Source organism: Sminthopsis crassicaudata, chromosome 1, assembly GCF_048593235.1.
Source record: "Sminthopsis crassicaudata isolate SCR6 chromosome 1, ASM4859323v1, whole genome shotgun sequence".
In the NCBI taxonomy this organism is placed as follows: domain Eukaryota; kingdom Metazoa; phylum Chordata; class Mammalia; order Dasyuromorphia; family Dasyuridae; genus Sminthopsis; species Sminthopsis crassicaudata.
This window is the reverse complement of record NC_133617.1, coordinates 436933202-436953332: the sequence shown is the minus strand read 5'-3', so window position 1 is coordinate 436953332 and position 20131 is coordinate 436933202. Positions and strand designations below refer to the sequence as shown.

The window sequence follows — 20131 nt, the reverse complement described above, 5'->3', positions numbered from 1 at the left end:
GTACAATTCGGTATCAGAAACTCAAACTTTGATTTTTAGGCAAAAGAATTCAGGGATATAGCCGAGTGTTCTTTTTTCATTAACTGTATGAGTGGATGTTTTAAGACCAATGGACATTATGGCTTCATTCCAATCTGGAGAAGCAGCTAGACATGTGATCTATTTTTCTATTGTAGAAATTTCACATGCATTTAAGACAGTTTATGGATTGGCTTACAAATACTTTGCCTTTAGGTGTTTTTGCACTTGATTTTGCACATTCCATTGGCATTTCTTATCCTATTAGTAGTCATTACTGCACAGACTATCCCCAAGATCTTCTCTTCTAAACAAGAGAAGGGAATTTTGGGATATGTGATTGCTTACAATTTTTAAACTTTGATTTTACATTTTTAAACACTTTTGATTTTACATCTTCAAAGTATTTTGATTTTACATTTTAAAGTTATTTTGGTTTTACATTTTTAATCTATTTTGGTTTTACACTTTTAAATTATTTTGGTTTTACATTTTTAAATTCTTTGCCTTTTACCTTAGCAATGCACTTCGGGCATACACAGAAAGTGCAGCTAAGTGACAGACTGACTAACTTTTGTCTGACTTTGTTAATCTTTTTGACAACAACTTTGTTTCCACTGTGATGTGGAAAGGCCTGGATGGCATTTGGAAAGGCCCAAGTCGGGCCCCGGGTACATTCCTTCCTAGGTGCAGATCCAGCAGTAGAGTTCATCCCCACAAGAGACATTTGTAACCTGGGGATCCAAGAGAAGGACCAGACAACAGCCCAGAAGGACCAGCCAGATGTCCGCAGCCCTTTAGACGCTGATGGCAGCAATGCCCCTCCTGACCGTGACACCAGAAACACCAGACACAGTTCCAGTGTAGCAGCTGAAATGGACTGTTTCGGGTGATATGCAATATAAAGACTGTAAATGGACAATGGGCCTGCTTGCTTCTCCCGTGGCTACTTGCCATATGATGGCCTGGGGAGAGGCTTTGCCCTATGCTTTCTATTGAAGGACTATGCTTTTAAATTAATGGGTGAAAAACCAACGCACCCACCTGCCGTTGTTATTGAGACAATGTTATTGGACATGACTTTGCTTATGTGCACCTGTGAAACTAGAATTGCTCTAGGATTGTGAAAAGTGCAATTGAGAATTGTATTAAGCTAGAATTGTTCTAGGATTGTGAAAAGTGCAATAGAGAATTGTGATAAGCTAGAATTGTTCTAGGATTGTGACAAGTGCAACAGAAAATTGTAAGAAACTAGAATTGGTCTAGAACTGTGATAAATGTAACTAGAATTGTGACAACCTACCTACTGATATTTGTTAACTAGAATTGTGATGTTTTACCTTGTTGACTTCCCACCTCAGTGTTGACATCCTACCTCATTGGCATCCTACCTAATTGGCATATTATATCGAGTATGACTTTGATGAATGGGTTGAACACTTGGGCCACTGTTGAGCCTGGTTCTCATTGTCATACTTCTGTTTACTGATCTGCTGCTTTGTACCTCCTTGGGCATAACACTGTCATCTCATGGATCAAGTGAACTATAGCTGGTGCTAAAAGTTTAGCTTGGTGAGATGTGCGGTTCCTGCAAAACAAGAGAAAGGGAATTGTAAGGGGCCTTTAAATGGGTGCCACAGTGCATTGGGAGATTGAGGCCCGGAAGTAATTTCTGTGGATATTAGGACTGCCCTTGGGCGGGATCCTGGCCATATTGAGATAGCTTCGTAATGGGTGACTCTCTCGCTGATTGGCTGTGTGTGTGACCTCACAGGCCCTATGTAAGCCCACTGCAGGCAGCAACTGCCCTCTTTAATCTGGCGCTCTTCACCCTGGCTCCCCAGCCTGGGTGGCCAAGCCAAGATGGATAGCCAAAAGAGGTAAGGGTTTTGGTAGTGAACACATGGGTCTTCTGACCAGGTGTTCACTCGGGAACCAACAAGTCAGGGCATCAGTTAGGGCATTATGTGAGTAGGTATAATAAAGGCTTTTAAGATTACACGTGGTTGTTCTTGAGTGCACTACCGGTTATTAAGCTAGTAATTGTAACTGCCAGGAGAGCACGTTACAGGGAATAATCAGAACAGCAGTATTTTCAGTGTTCCTGGATGCAATGACATCTCAACTTGCCTCAAGTTTTGTCTTCTCTAGAGACCTGACATGAACCCATTAGTCATTCTCACCGTAATCGCTCCACTTCAGCATCATCCACCAGGAAGTCTCTTTTTTGTACCAATTTGTGGATCTTCTGGATCAATTCATCCTCTCTCTGCTTTTGCAGTTTAGTCTTTTCTTTTTCTGGAAAGAAAAAGATTCAGAATATGAACTAAAAAGCCTCTTTGGCCTTTCAGGGGGAACTGAGCATTGAACACTAAAATTGTAACACCACACTGGACCCTTGAGGAGAATCAAGAAAATGTATCTTCTTTCCTTCGTTGCAGAGGTAGGGTTTTAGAGGACCAGAATACTGCCTATACTATCAGATAGTAAAAGTGGTGGATAGTTTTGCTAAACTTCTTTTCCTTCTTTTTTTTTAACTTTGTTATAAAGAAGACCTCCCTAGATTAAAGAGGGATAAAGGAGGTACTGATGAAACATAAATTGGATATCAAAACAAAGGGCATTGATGAAAGGATGGTCAGGAGAGCCTCAGGCAGCACCCTTTATCTCCAGCCTTATTTTAGATGAAATGGAAGGAAAGGAAAGGAAAAAAAAAAGGAAATGAAAGGAAAAAGGGAGAGGAGAAAAGAAGGAAAGGAAAGGAAAAGAAAAAGGAAAGGAAAGGAGAAAGGAAAGGAAAAGGGAAAGGAAAGGAAAGGGGAAAGGAGAGAGGGAGAGAAGGAAAAAATAAAGAGCTGTATTGCCCACATGTAACTAATCAGTTGAATCCCCAGTGGGGTAGCTACTACTTCTCATAAATTGTTGACTATTATTTGTCCTTTGTTCTCAAAGAGGGACCATGAATGACATCAGGAAGTTGCTTCCATGACATACAAGTAAAGTGGATTTAAAGTGAGAAAAGACTGCAAAGTCACCAGCCTTATTCTGTTCTCCAGAGCCATCTGGATCCAGTGGCAAGATATAGTTTGGGACAATTGGAGATGACCCTAGATGCAGTGGGAGACCTTGGCCTTTTTAAGCTTAGGTCTCAGTTGTCTGAGGCTATGCCCAATCAGTGATTAAAGGGTAATATTCTCTCTAAAATATAATATTCTCTGTTGAGTTTTTCCTGGGGTCTCTGGAAGTAGCCTTCATTTTAGTTCAGTAATCATTCACAAGACTATAGCCAGGGATTAAAGTCCAAATCCTTTATTGTCTCTTTCCAAGTCTTGTCTCCTTTCCTGGGGCCCAGTTAGCTTTCTTAGAGGCCTGTCTCCTTGGTTCTGAGAGTTTAAGCTCCTGCCGCCAGTCCTTTGTCTTCTCTGCCTCGACAGCTTCTTGAGGTCCTCCTGAATGTGCCTTGGTTTCTGTGGGGGAGGCAGGAGGATGGCCACCAAGGTCTCTGTTTTGTCTGAGTTTGTCTGAGCTTATATGGTCTCTTATCAAAGGTGTGAATCTTGTCTATAGTAAGTACTAAGTACGTGTACTGAACTAGAGAACTGTTAAGCACCATGCTAAATAATCATTGTCTCTATCAATTCCACTGACTTAGCACCTTGTTTCAAGTTCTGGCCCATAACAAGTAAGAAATGATGAAAAGAATGATTTCTCTTATATAATCAAAACAAATAAGCAAATTAATCTTGAATGGGAAGATCCTTGGGGTTTCTGTCCAAAACAGAAACAAATGCTATATAATTTCATTCTGAGCCATCAGAGCCCAAAGAATGCCCGAGTGAGGCTTCAGCTGGGACCTATTGTGGTCTATCAAAGAGAGCCAAAGTGATTTGGATTTAAGACATGGTCCTTAAAAAAAGAAATCTAGTCTGTAAACCCCAAGATATCTTGTGAGGTTTCAGCAATCCAAACTTATGTTCCTTTGGGCAGAGTACGCACAAGTATGATTCACTATGTGGTCAGAAAGAGACAAGGGAAAGGAAGAAGAGAAGAAAGGAAGGGAAGGAGGAAGAGAGGAACATGGTCAATACTGTACTTTAGGAAATTCACTTTGGCAGTTGTGTGTAGAAGGAGTGAAGAATCAGAGATCATAGAAAGCAATTGCAGTAGTTCAGATGAGAGGTAATAAGGGTCTGATCTAGGGGCATGGCCATGAAGTAGAAGGGATGAATTTTTCATGAAGGGAGACTCAAGAGTAGAGGAGAAAGGGAGGAAGAAAAGAAGGAAGGGAAGGATAGAGGAAGGAAGAGAGGAAAAAAAGGAGGGAAAGAGGGAAGGAGGATGGAAAGAGCTATGTTACCAATTGGAACTAGTCATTCTTTGGCTCATTTCTTACCTACTCTTCATCACTGAATAGGCATTGCCTCAGATAAACTGAAACCTGGGAAAGACCTTAGCTTAAAAAGGCCAAAGTCTCCCATTATATCCAGGACCATTTCCAGTTGTCTTGACACAATTTTTAATTACAACCAATATGTTGATTTGTTTTGTTTGATTTTACTTGATTTGTCAGAAAGGAAAATGTCTACTGGTTAGAGAAGGAGAAGCTAGCCGTTAAGGGAATGGGGTAAGAAAAGAGTGTCAATGAAATTTTAAAGAAATAAAGAAATTTTAAAGAAGAGAGGAAAGGGAAAGTCAGAAGGGGACACATAAATTTTAAATAAAAGTGGTTTTTTTTTTAACATATACATAACATTTATTGTTAATCACTGTGCTAAGTGCTGCATAATTATCTCATTTGCTCTTCATAACAACCTGAAGAGGCAGGTGCTATTATTATACCTATTGTATAGATGGGGAAACTGAGAGGTTAAGTGACTTATTCAAGATCACAAAGCCAATGGCTTAGGTCAGATTCAAACTTAGGTTTTCCTATTACCACCCCTCCCCAGGGGCATCTGGGTGGTACAGTGTATATAGAATGCTGGCCCTGAAGTTAGAAAAGGCTAGACCGATGCTTACTTCTTGTGTGGCTCTCTGGGCAAGTCATTTAACCCCCATTGGTTCAGTTCTTTCATCTATAAAATAAGCTGGAGAAGGAAATGGCAAACTACTCCAGTATGCTTGCCAAGAAAACCCCATGAAGAGTCAATCATGACTAAACAATAACTTCCTTACTCAAGGTTTAGCATTCTATTCATGCACCACCTAGCTGCCTATGGACAGGAGTTGTTTTGTTACTACTTTGTTAAATTTAATACGTACTTTAAAATGTTGAGGAGGAAAGCCATTCATTCAAAGAATGAGAGGCATCATGTGAATAGGGGCAGGAGATAGAATATCTTGCAAGCAAACAGGTGGGTTTGACTGGTCTATAGAGTGTGGGAAGGGGAGTGATATATAATAATCATGAGAAGCAAGCTGAAATCAGCCAGTCTGTACTTTTTCTTAGAGGAATAGGGAGTTTTGGAGGCATGTGAGGAACATATCCAATACTGTACTTTGAGAAATTCATTTTGTTAGTTGTGTGCAGGAGTGGAGAATCAGAGATCATAGAAAGCAATTGCAGTAGTTCAGATGAGAGGTGATAAGGGTCTGAACTGGGGCATGGCCTTGTAAGTGAATCTTTCATAAAGGGAGGCCAAATAGGACTTGGAAACTGGACATGGGATGATGGAGGTAGTTAAGAGTTAAAATGATAGTGATCTTGAGAGAAGTAACGAAGTTGGGAAGGAGGATTGGTTTGGGTAAAAAGATAATGTTTTCTTTTATTCATGCTTGATTTGTGATGACATCTAATTGGAGATGCCTCACATGGATGTTGGATGAGATCCTAGGAGGGAGACAGAGACAAATAGAGACAGAGGCAGAGAAATGAGAGAGGGAGGAAGAGACAGACACAGAGACAGAGGCACATAGAGAGAGAGAGAAAGCAAGCTTTATAGTTGGCAAATCTCTTTATAGATATTATTTCATCAGAGCCTTACAGCAACCCAATGAGTCAGGTACTTTAGACATTATTATTTCCCTTTTACAGATGAAGGAACTAAGCTTTAAGGAAGCTCATGATCACCTAGCTAGTAAATATCAGAGTTCTTCCTGAATCAAACCCAGCACATTATTCACCGTACCTAGCAAGTCAGCTTCTCTGCCAGTAAGCATTTATTAAGCACCTATTGTATCCCAGGCACTGTGCCAAGCACTGGGAATACAAAGAAAAGCAAAAAATGGTCTCTACTCTTAAGGAACTCTCAGTCTAATAAGGAAAATAATATGTAGACTGCTATATACAGACATGCTATATAAAAGATAAATGGGAAATAAACAAAGAGGGATTGGGAAGGCTTCCCAGTAGAAGGTTTTTAGATGGATCATGAAGGAATCCAGGGAAGGAGAGAGGAAGTAGAAATAAAGCATGGAAGGGAGGCAGCTAGATGGCACAGTGGATGGAGAACTGGCCCTGAAGTCAGGAGGAACTGAGTTCAAATCTGAGCCTAGACATTTAACACTTACTAGTAGGTCCACCCTGAGAAAGTTCCTTAACCTCCAAATCATCCCCCAAAAAAGAACAACAAAAAATAAAGGAGGGAAGACATTTCAGGCATGGGAAATAGTCAGAATACCATTTAGCAAGTCTCTTCTTCTCCTTGTCCATCATCCTAGATGAAGTAATGTATAAATACACTATGTTATTTTTGAAACATTATATAGATGTAAGGTTTTATAATAAAGTAAGAACAATAAGATAATTCCAATAGACTTGGGATTGAAAATGCCATCGACATCCAGAGAAAGAACTATGGAAATTGAATAGTATTTTCACAAAAAAATTAAAATAAAAAATGAAGTATGAACAAAACTGTCACTGCCTCCCCTTTTCTCAATTGTTTTCTTACTGTCCCTTTTCTTCCTTTGCCTCTGAGGACAATTTGGTGTGTGTTCTCTCTGTGTCTCTCTTTCTCTCTCTCTCTTTTTGTCTCTCTGTCTCTCTCTGTCTCTTTGTCTCTCTGTGTCTCTCTATCTCTGTCTCTGTCCCTGTTTCTAGGTCTCTCTCTCTCTCTCTCTCTCTCTCTCTCTCTCTCTCTCTCTCTCTCTCTCTCTCTCTCTCTCTCTCTCTCTCTCTCTCACACGCACACACACACACACACACACACACCATTCAGGTAAGGTAGAACATAAATGGTTAGTGACATGAGGCTGGTGGGTTAGGAAGACATTCTGAAACTGCTCCCCGGGGCTACTACTTTGTAGTTTCCTCTTCTAGAACTTAACAAGGAAGGAGTAATTGTAGAACATATAAGCAACTGAAATGCACTTTACAAACATTATTTCATCAGAGAGATGGTCTTCATAGAAAGAAGAACCAGAAAATAAAAGAAGTGAGGATGGAAACAGACATTTATTAGTTGCCTTCCATTTGCCAGGCAGTGTGTTGTTGTTCAGTCTTTTCAGCTGTATACAACTCTTTGTGACTCTCTATTTAGAGTTTTCTTGGCAAAGACAGAGGAGTGGTTTGCCATTTCCTTTTCTAGCTCATTTTACAGATGAGGAAACTGAGACAAACAGGATTAAATGACTTGCCCAAGATCCCACAGTAAGTGTCTGAAGCCAGATTTTAACCCAGGTCCTTCTGACTCCAGGGCCAGCACTCTATCCACTGTGTCACCCAATACTTTACAAATTTTATCTCATTAAATCCTAATAAAAACCTCAAAAGCTAAATTCTATTATTATCCCCATTATATTATCGAGGAAACTGAAGCCAACAGGGATTAAGTGATACAGTTAGTAAATATATGAGGCTGGATTTGAATTCAAGTCTTGACTCCAGGTCCAGTATTCTATCCAATCCACTACTTAGCTATCAAAAATGGAAGGGATAATTCATTTTGAATGAAGAAGGAAAGGAGCAGAATTACTAAATTTACCTGTATCTGTTTTGAGTCGAGGACTTGCCCAAGTCCACGACAGACATGTGAACTAGACAGCATCCCAGTCCTGTGGGCAGATATTCTTATCAGCACCAAAAAATAAAAGGCTGAATTTGAAAAGAGAGACCAAGGAATGCATAAATACAATGCTAAGACATCTAAGAAAAGATTCAAAAAAGGAAGAGAAAGGAACACCATGAACCTCTGGGAGTGATGATAATGGGTAAAAAAAATGCCATATTTCTCAGTGAAAGGATTCAGGCTTAGGCTTAGAAGAATAACTAAAGTTGAGATTGTTTTTTCATGTGCCCTTCAGAGGCAAACCCACTGGCGGATGGTCTTAAGTGACTCTAGTCAGTGCCATTTTCACATCAGCAGCAGGTCTTTACCTTGAGAAACATAATTTTCTTGGTGACTTGGTGTATTTTTAACTTAATACTTTTATTACCCATTGCTAAAAGCTCTGATTTTTCTCTAACCTCAGCTAAATTCATCTAGGACCTGGTACAGCTCTGAAAATAGAGAGGGAGAACTCTTGGTGAGAAAGTGAGGAGGCGGAGTAAAGATAAGGAGGAGGGAGTCTCTAGTGCCTATTTCATGTTGTGGTTTATTCAGGGAAGACTTTGGGCTGAGAAAAAAAAATGGCATTGACAGGACTGTAGACCAAGGAATCATGGCTATGAACTTCCAGTCCTCAAATAAACATTACAGTGGGACCATGGCTTGGCCTCTCTTTTTGGTTTCCCCTCTTTAATTTAGGTTACTTTTTGCAGTGGAAAGAATGTTACACTGGGAGTCAAGAGACTTGGCTATAGTTTCTGCATCCACCACTCCAACCATGTGATTTCGGGAAAGGCATTTTCCTTCACTGGGGTTTAGCTGCTTCATCTGTAAATTAAAGAAAGGGTCAGATAAGGATCATAGGATGAAGAAGTCAAAAGGACATTAGAAATCAACTAATCCGGGACCTTCATTTTATAGATGGGGAAATTGAGGCTTAGAAAGGTTACATGATTGGTTTAAAGGCACAGAGTAAGAATAAGTTATCAGAGTTGAGATTTAAATCCAGGTCTTTTGACTTCAAGTCAAACAGTTGAGAGGGAGATCGATGTAGCACATATAGCCCTGGACAGACAGAAAAAAACCTAAGTGTAGGAGTTTGAAAATCACCCTGAACACTACTATGTGACCATGGTCAAACCACTTTCCTTCAGTTAGTCTCAGTTTTTTATCAGCAAAATAAGGAAAATTATGTCTGTTGGTTCTACCTTGAAGGGTTGTTGTGAGACTTAAATGGAAAAATATATACATAAAGTGTTTTGCAAACCTTTAAGTGTTATACAAGGTTATCATTTTGGAACACCTCATCTCAGCTCTTTCCACTGGACCATATGATTGGATAATCTCATTTTTTTTCCTAGTACAATATAACTTAAAGAATATACTTCCTGCAGGGCAAGGGAAAGAAGCCTGAATTTGACAGAACAGTGCCAGAAGGGTTGGCTGGAAAGGTCTACAGATAGTGCCAATGGAAAAAAAAAAGTGTGGACTAGTAATATATTATTGGTACATGTTGCAGGGCAGCTGGGTGGCACAGAAGATGGAACACTGGGCTTGGAATCAGGAAGACTCAATTTTCCTGAATTCAAATCTAGCATCAGATATTTACTAACTGTGTGACCCTAAGCAAATCACTCAACCCTGTTTATCTCAGTTTCCTCATCTGTAAAATGAGCCAGAGAAGGAAATGGCACACCACTTCAGTATCTCTGCTAAGAAAACTCCAAATGGGACCACAAATAGTGACAAAACAAAAATAACAAGCTGCAGATGTCAGTGTGGGTCAACAAGTATTTACTAAGTGCTTACTGTAGGCCAAACACTTTGCTGTTGTTGTTTGTCCTTCCATTCTTGAAGGGGATCATGACATCAGGGAGAATATACTGTAACATGCAAGTAAATTGGATTTAAGTGAGGGAGGGCTGTGAAAGATCACCTTCCTCACTTTCTCCTCCAGAGCCATCTGAGTCCAGTGGCCAGTTATACATCAGGACAACTGGAGATAGCCCTGAATGCTAGGTCTCTAGGTCACCCACTATAGAAAGTAAGAAGGGTAGATGGTCTAGTCTTCCAGACATAGTGAATGTGGGAGGGAGTAGGCTCTTGGATCTCCAAGCATTTCTGAAATAGTTGAACCATTACCTGGAATGGCGACTAAATTCTGCAGTTCTTGTTTAAGGTCCATGATGTCCTTGCACAGTTGGATATCATCCATCCTATACAAACAGGAGAGAGAGAGAGAAAAAAAAATCACACTTAAAAACAGATTTGGGTTATTTCTCCTTTCTGAAGCTTTGTCAAAAATCCACCTCCACCCCCAAATCAGCATGACAGAGTGCTTTTTGCTACTTGAGAATTTTTCCCTCCAATCGCCAGGGGCCTGAGCTGATCATTTCATCAGCAACTGACAAGGTGTTTGTTATCATTGTCACTTGAGACATTATTTTAGAAAAAGAAAGGAGTGTGTATGTGTAGGGTGTGATCCTAGCAGGTGCCCGACACCCCTCAAGCTTATTTGTGCTGTGCCAGATAGATACAAATATCTCCCACAAATTCCTCCTCAGCTGTTTTTTTTTTCATTAGTGACTCTCTTGTGTTGTTTTGAAAACAGACCCCTACCCTTTTCTTCAGCTAAAAGTGAGATTAGCCTAAACTGCTGGAATTGACTGAAAGTGCTGCTTTATAATTTTTCATAGGAGAAAGAAAATGCTAGGCAGATGAGAAAAAGGAGAGGGAAGGAAATTAGGGGCAGAGGGGCAAGAAGGAGAGAGACAATAATGGCAATTATTGCAATCCATTTTGAAAGCCTGAGAGACAAAGTGGTATGGAATAAACCCAACCTTAAATTTTGGAGGAGCTGGGTTTAAGTCCTAGCTCTAAAACAAACTACCTATATTAGGATGGGTAAGTCATTAAACCTCTCTTGCTCTAAGAAATGCTCCAAGGTTCTTGTTATTGTTTATCCTTTGTTCTTGAAGAGGACCATGACCACAGGGAGGTAATTCCATAACAAGCAAATGAATTGGATTTAAATGAGGGAGAGCTATGCAAGGTCATCTGCCTCACTTTCCTCACGATCCATCTTAGTCCAGTGGCCAGCTCCAGTCATCTTGATCTAAGTTTTTAAATTACACAGAAAGAGCCACCTTACATTGACAGAGGGAGCTCCATGTCAAGGAAATCACAAGTTCAGTCCCTCTCTCTCTTTTTTGAGCCTCCAAATTCTAGCAAAATGTTTTAATCTATTGCCAATAAAAATAAAATCATTTGTTTCATTATATCATTCATTCAATAAGCATTTTTAGGTTCCTGACAATATTGGGCAGCCAGGTGGCTCAATGGACAGAGTACCTGGTCTGGAGTCAGGAAGATTCATCTTCTTGGGTTCAAAGCTGGCCCGAGCTACTTATTAGCTTTATGACCCTGAACAAGTCACTCAATCTAGTTTGCCTCATTTGTGAAATGAGCTGGCAAAGGAAAGGGCAAATCACTACCATATTTTTGCCAAGAAAAACCCAAATGGGGTTGCAAAGAGTTGGACACAACTGAAATTAATGAGGGAAAGGAAAGGGGGAACCCCATTTCTTGGCACATAGATAATCCCATGAGGCGCAGTGTCCCCTGTAAAATGAATTCACAGGCCTGAAAACCTAGATTGATAAAAGGTTTATTGTAGAAATTTGGAAGTAAAGTTCAGTTAGAAAGATGCCAGGGCCAGAGGTGGCCGTTGGGTGGGCAGGGACCCTTACATGGCTGGAAGGGTACCATGTGTTGGCTGGGAGGGCTCCTGCAATGAGGGCGTTCCGGCTCACCTCTTTTATATCCAAAAGGTGATGGGCAGTACCCCTAAGTTCTGGGGGGGGGGCTTTTCAGTTAGTTCAGATCAGGTGAGGGCTGGGGGAAGCTGAGCTGAGGGTGGAGGCTGGGCACGGATATTTAAAGGGTGCCTTTGACCAGGATTTGTGAATCAAGATCAGCCATGGGTTGGGCAATTAGAAAGGAATCTTAAAGGGACTTCAGCCCTCATCAAAATCACTGGCAATATCAGGCTCTGAGGACACAGAAGCAAAAACTTAACAGGCAATGACTTCAAGGAACTTGAAAAGAAACAACATACACCAAGATGATTACAAGTAGATACAAATTATCTCTATACAAATTGATATAAAGTATTTCTTGATGGAACTACCAAGTAATATCATCAGGGAGGACAATAACTTTATACTTAATAGAGAACTTTTATATAACCTCATTTGGTTCTCAGAAAAATGTTATGAAATGCATAGGGCAGAGGTTTCCCTCATTTTTCAGTAAAGGAAAAAGAGGCTTAAGTGAAATGCCCAAGGTCACAGAACTATAGTAAGTATCATTTGGACTTAAGGGGAAAGCTTTTTAAAAGTTTACCTCATAAAAAAACTTTGGATGTAGGTAGTTAAAAAAAAATTCTCCATTTTACACAGAGAAACAGTCCAGGATATCACATTCTGAAAATGCTTTGGAGAAATCTCTAAATTACATTTCTTAGTAAACTGTTCATGAGCTCAGTATGCCTGGTTTATTTTTAATATACATTTTCTTTTATATTTATTTATTTATTTGCTGAGGCAATTGGGGTTAAGTAACTTGCCCAGGGACACACAACTAAAACATGTTAAGTGTCTGAGGTCAAATTTGAACTCAGATCCTCCTGATTTCAGGGCTGGTGCTCCATCCACTGTGCCACCAAGCTGCCCCTAAATTTCCTTTTTTATTACAAACATCACTAAATATAAACATTTCAATATACAAAAGAGAAGAGAAAATGAAATTATAAATGAAGATGAATTTCATTTATCTAGTTTATTTTTAAAGTATAGGTTAAATTTAACATGGTAGTATCAGAACCACCCTGCTCATGCATCTCTTTCCACTCTCTTTGGTATATTTTTAAAAATGTTTTGTTTATGTCCATTTCCTCCTCCTCCTTCTCCCCTTCCTTCTCCTTCTCCTTCTCCTTTTCCTCCTCCTCCTTCTTCTACAATCACAGTTGGTTTCCTGATTCCAACTGTGGTGCTTCCTTGCTATTATATTACCCTTCCTCCATGGACCTTCAACCAATAATACTTCATTTTTAAGTAGTGATTCTCCTTGTTATGACTGGTGTGTTGCAATCCTAAAGCTTCCAGGGCTCTAGTCTAGAGAGATTTATCATTTCTAAGATCTTGATTAATGAAGGAAAAGGGTGGGGAGAAGCTCAGCTTGTGTTATTAAAAGCCTTGGTCTTTCATGCTGGGCCAGGTGGGCCAAATACATTATTTTATCTAGTTCAATGGAAAGAAGTGAGAAGAGATTGTCAGACTAATATGTGGTTCTTTACAAAATTTAATTTAAAACAACATGGTCTTTATGCACTAGGGACTTAAGATACAACCTAATGTAAGGCCTGCTGAGACAGAGGCAGACTTGAACAAAAAGGCAGAGGAAAATGATTTATTTGTATACTTAATGTGTATTTTAAAATTCTTAGGGGATAGGGGAAATTTTCAAAATAAATTTTTATTTTTCAGGAGAAAATCATCATTATTAGCATCAAAAATAAAATCCTCTCTAGATGGTCTTCCATGAATCATGGATTCTGACAAGAGAAGGGGAGCTTGCTGGTCACTGGACAGTAGAGACAGTAGGTCAGAGGTTCTTAATCGGGAGTTCAAAGACCCTGGATCCATCTGTAAATTTCTGGAAGCCCATAAACTTGGATGGGAAAAACGATATCTTTATTTTCATTAACTTGTAACTAAAATTTAATATTTCCTTCATTATTCTGAGAAAATGTTCATAGTTTTCATGTCAAAGGGGAATAACACAAAAATGGTTAAGAACTCCAGAAGAAGAACGTTACATCTTTTCTTATAACCTGTTATGGAGTCAGGCTCTGTTGATGATTTGATTTTCTCATCTTTGGATGGAGAAAGTAAATACCAGTCTTAGTTTGTAAGCTTTGGGATAGGTCAGGATGTCCTAGGGCCAAATGGAAACAGGTTTGGTACTGTGTTTATTTGTCCTTTGCCAACTTATGTAGTTCAGTTGTTTTTCAATTGTGTACAACTCTTTTTTAAATTAATTTTATAATTATAATTTTTTGACAGTACATATGCATGAGTAGTTTTTTTTTTTACAACATTACAACATTTTACAACAAGGGAAGTAATGAAAAAAATTAAATGAAGGTGGTCTAGCTGTACCTGATCTAGAACTATATTATAAAGCAACAGTCACCAAAACCATTTGGTATTGGCTAAGAAATAGACTAGTTGATCAGTGGAATAGGTTAGGTTCACAGGGCAAGACAGTGAATAAAAACAGCAATGTAATGTTTGACAAACCCAAACATCCCAACTTTTGGGATAAGAATTCATTATTTGACAAAAACTGCTGGGAAAACTGGAAATTAGTATGGCAGAGACTAGGCATGGACCCACATTTAACACCACATACTAAGATAAGATCAAAATGGGTCCAAGATTTAGGCATAAAGAACGAAATCATAAATAAATTGGAGGAACATAGGATAGTCTACCTCTCAGACTTGTGGAGGAGGAAGGAGTTTGTGTCCAAGGGAGACCTAGAGACCATTATTGATCACAAAATAGAACATTTTGATTACACCAAATTAAAAAGTTTCTGCACAAACAAAACTAATGCAAACAAGATTAGAAGGGAAGTAACAAATTGAGAAAACATTTTTACAGTTAAAGGTTCTGATAAAGGCCTCATCTCCAAAATATACAGAGAATTGACTTTAATTTATAAGAAATCAAGCCATTCTCCAATTGATAAATGGTCAAAGGATATGAACAGACAATTTTCAGATGATGAAATTGAAACTATTTCCACTCATATGAAAGAGTGTTCCAAAATCACTGTTGATCAGAGAAATCCAAATTAAGACAACTCTGAGATACCACTACACACCTGTCAGATTGGCTAAAATGACAGGAACAAATAATGATGAATGTTGGAGGGGATGTGGGAAAACTGGGACACTGATGCATTATTGGTGGAGTTGTGAAAGAATCCGGCCATTCTGGAGAGCAATCTGGAATTATGCCCAAAAAGTTATCAAAATGTGCATACCCTTTGACCCAGCAGTGCTACTCCTGGGCTTATATCCCAAGGAAATACTAAAGAAGGGAAAGGGACCTGTATGTGCCAAAATGTTTCTGGCAGCTCTTTTCATAGTGGATAGAAACTGGAAAATGAATGGATGTCCATCAATTGGAGAATGGTTGGGTAAATTATGATACATGAATGTTATGGAATATTATTGTTCTGTAAGAAATGACCAACAGGAGGAATACAGAGAGGCATGGAGAGACTTATATCAACTGATGTTAAGTGAAACGAGCAGAACCAGAAGATCATTATACACTTCAACAATGATAATATATGAGGATGTATTCTGATGGAAGTGGATATCTTCAACATAGAGAAGAGCTAATCCAATTCCAATTGATCAATGATGGACAGAATCAGCTATATCCAGAAAAGGAACACTGGGAAATGAGTTTAAACTGTGAGCACTGTTTTGTTTTGTTTTGTTTTGTTTTTCTTCCCAGATTATTTTTAGCTTCCGAATACAATTCTTCCTTTTGCAACAATAACAACAACAAAATTTGGTTCTGCACATATATATTGTACCTGGGATATACTATAAAATATTTAATATGTATGGGAATGCCTGCCATCTAGGGGAGGGGGTGGAGGGAAGAAGGGGAAAAATTTGGAACAGAAGGGAGTACAATGGATAATGTTGTAAAAAAAAATTACCTAGGAATATGTACTGTCAAAGAAAATGTTATAATAATAAAAATTAATTTAAAAAATTAAAAAAAAGAAAAAAATAAATAAATTTTAAAACAACAACAACAACAACATTATCCCTTGTATTCATTTTTCCAAATTTTCTCCTCCCTCCCCTAGAAGACAGGCAATCCCATACATATTAAATGTGTTACAATATAACCTAGATACAATATATGTGTGTAAATCCAATTTTCTTGTTGTACATTAAGAATTGGATTCCGAAGTATAAGTAACCTGGGTAGAAAGACAGTAGTACAAACAGTTTACATTCAGTTCCCAGTGTTTCTTCTCTAGGTGTAGTTGTTTCTGTCCATAATTGATCAACTGGAAATGAGTTGGATCTTCTTTATGTTGAAGATAACCATTTCCATCAGAATACAATATTGTTGTTGAAGTGTATAGTGATCTTCTGGTTCTGCTCGTTTCACTCAGCATCAGTTCATGTAAGTCTCTCCAAGCCTCTCTGTATTCATCCTGTTGGTCATTTTTTACAGAACAATAATATTCCATAACATTCATATACCATAATTTACCCAACCATTCTCCAATTGATGGACATCCGTTCATTTTCCAGTTTCTAGCCACTACAAAAAGAGCTGCCACAAACATTTTGGCACACAGAGGTTCCTTTCCCCTCTTTAGTATTTCTTTGGGATATAAGCTCAGTAGTAGCACTGCTGAATCAAAGGATATGCACAATTTGATAACTTTTTGGGCATAGTTCCAAATTGCTCTCCAGAATGGCCGGATTCTTTCACAACTCCACCAACAATGCATCAGTGTCCTAGTTTTCCCACATCCCCTCCAACATTCATCATTATTTGTTCCTGTCATCTTAGCCAATCTGACAGGTGTGTAGTGGTATCTCAGAGTTGTCTTAATTTGGATTTCTCTGATCAGTAGTGATTTGGAACACTCTTTCATATGAGTAGATATAGTTTCAATTTCATCATCTGAAAATTGTCTGTTCATATCCTTTGACCATTTATCAATTGGAGAATGGTTTGATTTCTTATAAATTAGAGTCAGTTCTCTATATTTTTTGGAAATGAGACCTTTATCAGAACCTTTAACTATAAAAATATTTTCCCAATTTGTTATTTCCCTTCTAATTTTGTTTGCATTAGTTTTGTTTGTATAAAAGTTTTTTAATTTGATATAATCAAAATCTTCTATTTTGTGATCAATAATGATCTCTAGTTCTCCTTTGATCATAAATTCCTTCCTCCTCCACAGGTCTGAGAGGTAGACTATCCTCTGTTCCTCTAATTTATTTATGATCTCATTCTTTATGCCTAAATCATGGACCCATTATGATTTTATCTTGGTATATGATGTTAAGTGTGGGTCCATATCTAATTTTTGCCATACTAATTTCCAGTTTTCCCAACAGTTTTTTTTTCAAATAATGAATTCTTATCCCAAATGTTGGTATCTTTGGGTTTGTCAAACACTAGATTGCTATAGTTGTACCCTATTTACTCCTGTGAACCTAATCTGTTCCACTGATTAATTAGTCTATTTTTTAGCCAATACCAAATGGTTTTGGTGACTGCTGCTTTATAATATAGCTTTAGATCAGGTACAGCTAGACCACCTTGATCTGACTTTTTTTTCATTAATTTCCTTGAAATTCTTCCATATTTTTATTCTTCCATATGAATTTTGTTGTTATTTTTTCTAGGTCATTAAAATAGTTTCTTGAGAGTCTGACTGATATAGCACTAACTAAATAGATTAGTTTGGGGAATACTGTCATCAATATTATATTCGCTCGGCCTATCCACGAGCACTGAATGTCTTTCCAGTTATTTAAATCTGACTTTATTTTTGTGGCAAGTGTTTTATAATTTTGCTCATACAATTCCTGACTTTTCTTTGATAGATGGATTCCCAAATATTTTATACTTTCAACAGTTGTTTTGAATGGAATTTCTCTTTGTATATCTTGCTATTGCATTTTGTTGGTGATGTATAAAAATGCTGAGGATTTATGTGGATTTATTTTGTATCCAGCAACTTTGATAAAGTTGTGAATTATTTTTAATAAATTTTTATTAGAATCTCTGGGGTTCTCTAAGTATACAATCATGTCATCTGCAAAGAGTGACAGTTTGATTTCCTCTTTACCTACTCTTATTCCTTTAATCTCTTTCTCGACTCTTACTGCCAAGGCTAGTGTTTCTAATACAATATTGAATAGTAATGGTGATAGTGGGCAACATTGTTTCGTTCCTGATCTTACTGGGAAAGGTTCCAGTTTATCTCCATTACATATTATGCTTACTGATGGTCTTAAATATATGCTCCTAACTATTTTAAGGAATGGTCCATTTATTTCTATACTCTTCAAGCGTTTTTAGTAGGAATAGATGTTGTATTTTATCAAATGCTTTTTCTGCATCTTATGGTTTTTATTAATTTGATTATTAATATGATCAATTATACTAATAGTTTTCCTAATATTAAACCAGCCCCGCATTCCTGGTATAAATCTTACTTGATCGTAGTGGATTATCCTGGGGATGATTTTCTGAAGTCTTTTTGCTAATATCTTATTTAAGATTTTAGCATCAATATTCATTAAGGAGATTGGTCTGTAGTTTTCTTTCTCAGTTTTCAGCCTACCTGGTTTAGGTATCAGTACCGTGTCTGTGTCATAAAAGGAGTTTGGTAGGACTCCTTCATCCCCTATTTTTTCAAATAGTTTATATAACATTGGGGCTAATTGTTCTTTAAATGTTTGGTAGAATTCACATGTAAATCCATCTGGTCCTGGGGATTTTTTCCTGGGGAGTTGATTAATAGCTTGTTCTATTTCTTTTTCTGAAATGGGACTATTTAAGCAGTTTACCTTCTCCTCAGTTAATCTAAGAAGCCTATATTTTTGGAGGTAGTCATACATTTCACTTAAGTTATCAAATTTATTGGCATAAAGTTGGGCAATGTAACTCATTATTTCTCTAATTTCCTCTTCATTGGTGGAAAGATCCCCCTTTTCATTTTTAAAACTAACAATTTGATTTTCCTCTTTCCTTTTTCTGATCAGATTTACCAAAGGTTTATCTATTTTATTGGCTTTTTAATAAAACCAACTCTTAGTTTTATTTATTAATTCAATAGTTTTTTTTTTTACTTTCAATATTATTAATTTCTCCTTTTAATTTTAGAATTTCAAGTTTAGTTTTTGGTTGGGGGTTTTAAATTTGGTCTTTTTCTAGCTTTTTAAGTTGCAGGCCCAATTCATTGATCTTCTCTTTCTCTATTTTATTCAAGTAAGCCTCTGAAGATATGAAATTTTCCCTTATTACAGCTTTAGCTGCATCCCACAAATTTTGGTATGATGTCTCATCATTGTCATTATCTTGGGTGAAATTATTAATTGTTTCTATAACTTGCTGTTTTACCCAGTCATTCTTTAAAATGAGATTATTTAGTTTCCAATTACTTTTTGGTCTATTTACCCCTAACTTCTTGTTGAATGTAGTTTTTATTGCATTGTGATCTGAGAAGGCATTTACTATTTCTGCCTTCCTGCATTTAATTTTGAGATCTTTATGTCCCAATATATGGTCAATTTTTGTATAGGTTCCATGAACTGCTGAGAAGAAAGTATACTCCTTTCTATCACCATTCAGTTTTCTCCAAAGATCCATCATGCCTAGTTTTTCTAATGTTCTATTTATCTCTTTAATTTCTTTCTTATTTGTTTTGTGGTTTTATTTATCTAATTCTGAGAGTGCAAAGTTGAGATCTCCCACTATTATAGTTTTGCTGTCCATTTCTTCTTGCAACTCTCTTAACTTCTCCTTTAGGAAGTTAGATGCTATACCACTTGGTGCATATATGTTTAATATTGATATGGCTTCATTGTCTATGCTACCTTTTAGCAAAATATAGTTTCCTTCCTTATCTCTTTTAATTAGATCAATTTTTGCTTTTGCTTGATCTGATATAAGGATGGCTACCCCGCTTTTTTGACTTCACCTGAAGCATAATAAATTCTGCTCCAACCTTTTATCTTTACTCTGTATATATCTCCCTGCTTTAAATGTGTTTCCTGTAAACAACATATTGTAGGGTTCTGACTTTTGATCCAGTCTGCTATCTGCCTCCGTTTAATGGGAGAGTTCATCCCATTCACAGTTATAATTACTAATTCTGTATTTCCTGTCATCATATTATCCCCTGATTATCCTTTTTTCCCTTGTCCCCCCTGAATCCCTTCCCCTGTATTTAATTTATGGACCCTACTTGTGATGCACAGCCCTCCCTTTTTAGTA

At 37.7% G+C, this 20131-nt stretch overlaps 1 protein-coding gene across 1 annotated transcript in view; it reads right to left on the bottom strand.

Annotated features, from left to right (window-relative positions):
• Window positions 1–20131, bottom strand: part of BMERB1 (bMERB domain containing 1) — a 138210-nt gene that overhangs the window by 6492 nt on the left and 111587 nt on the right. The window contains exons 3-4 of the mRNA XM_074280610.1: window positions 10149–10222; window positions 2202–2316 (exon numbers count right to left, since the gene is read on the bottom strand). Coding sequence (XP_074136711.1) covers window positions 2202–2316; window positions 10149–10222 — 189 coding nt within the window. The remainder of the gene's footprint in view (window positions 1–2201; window positions 2317–10148; window positions 10223–20131) is intronic.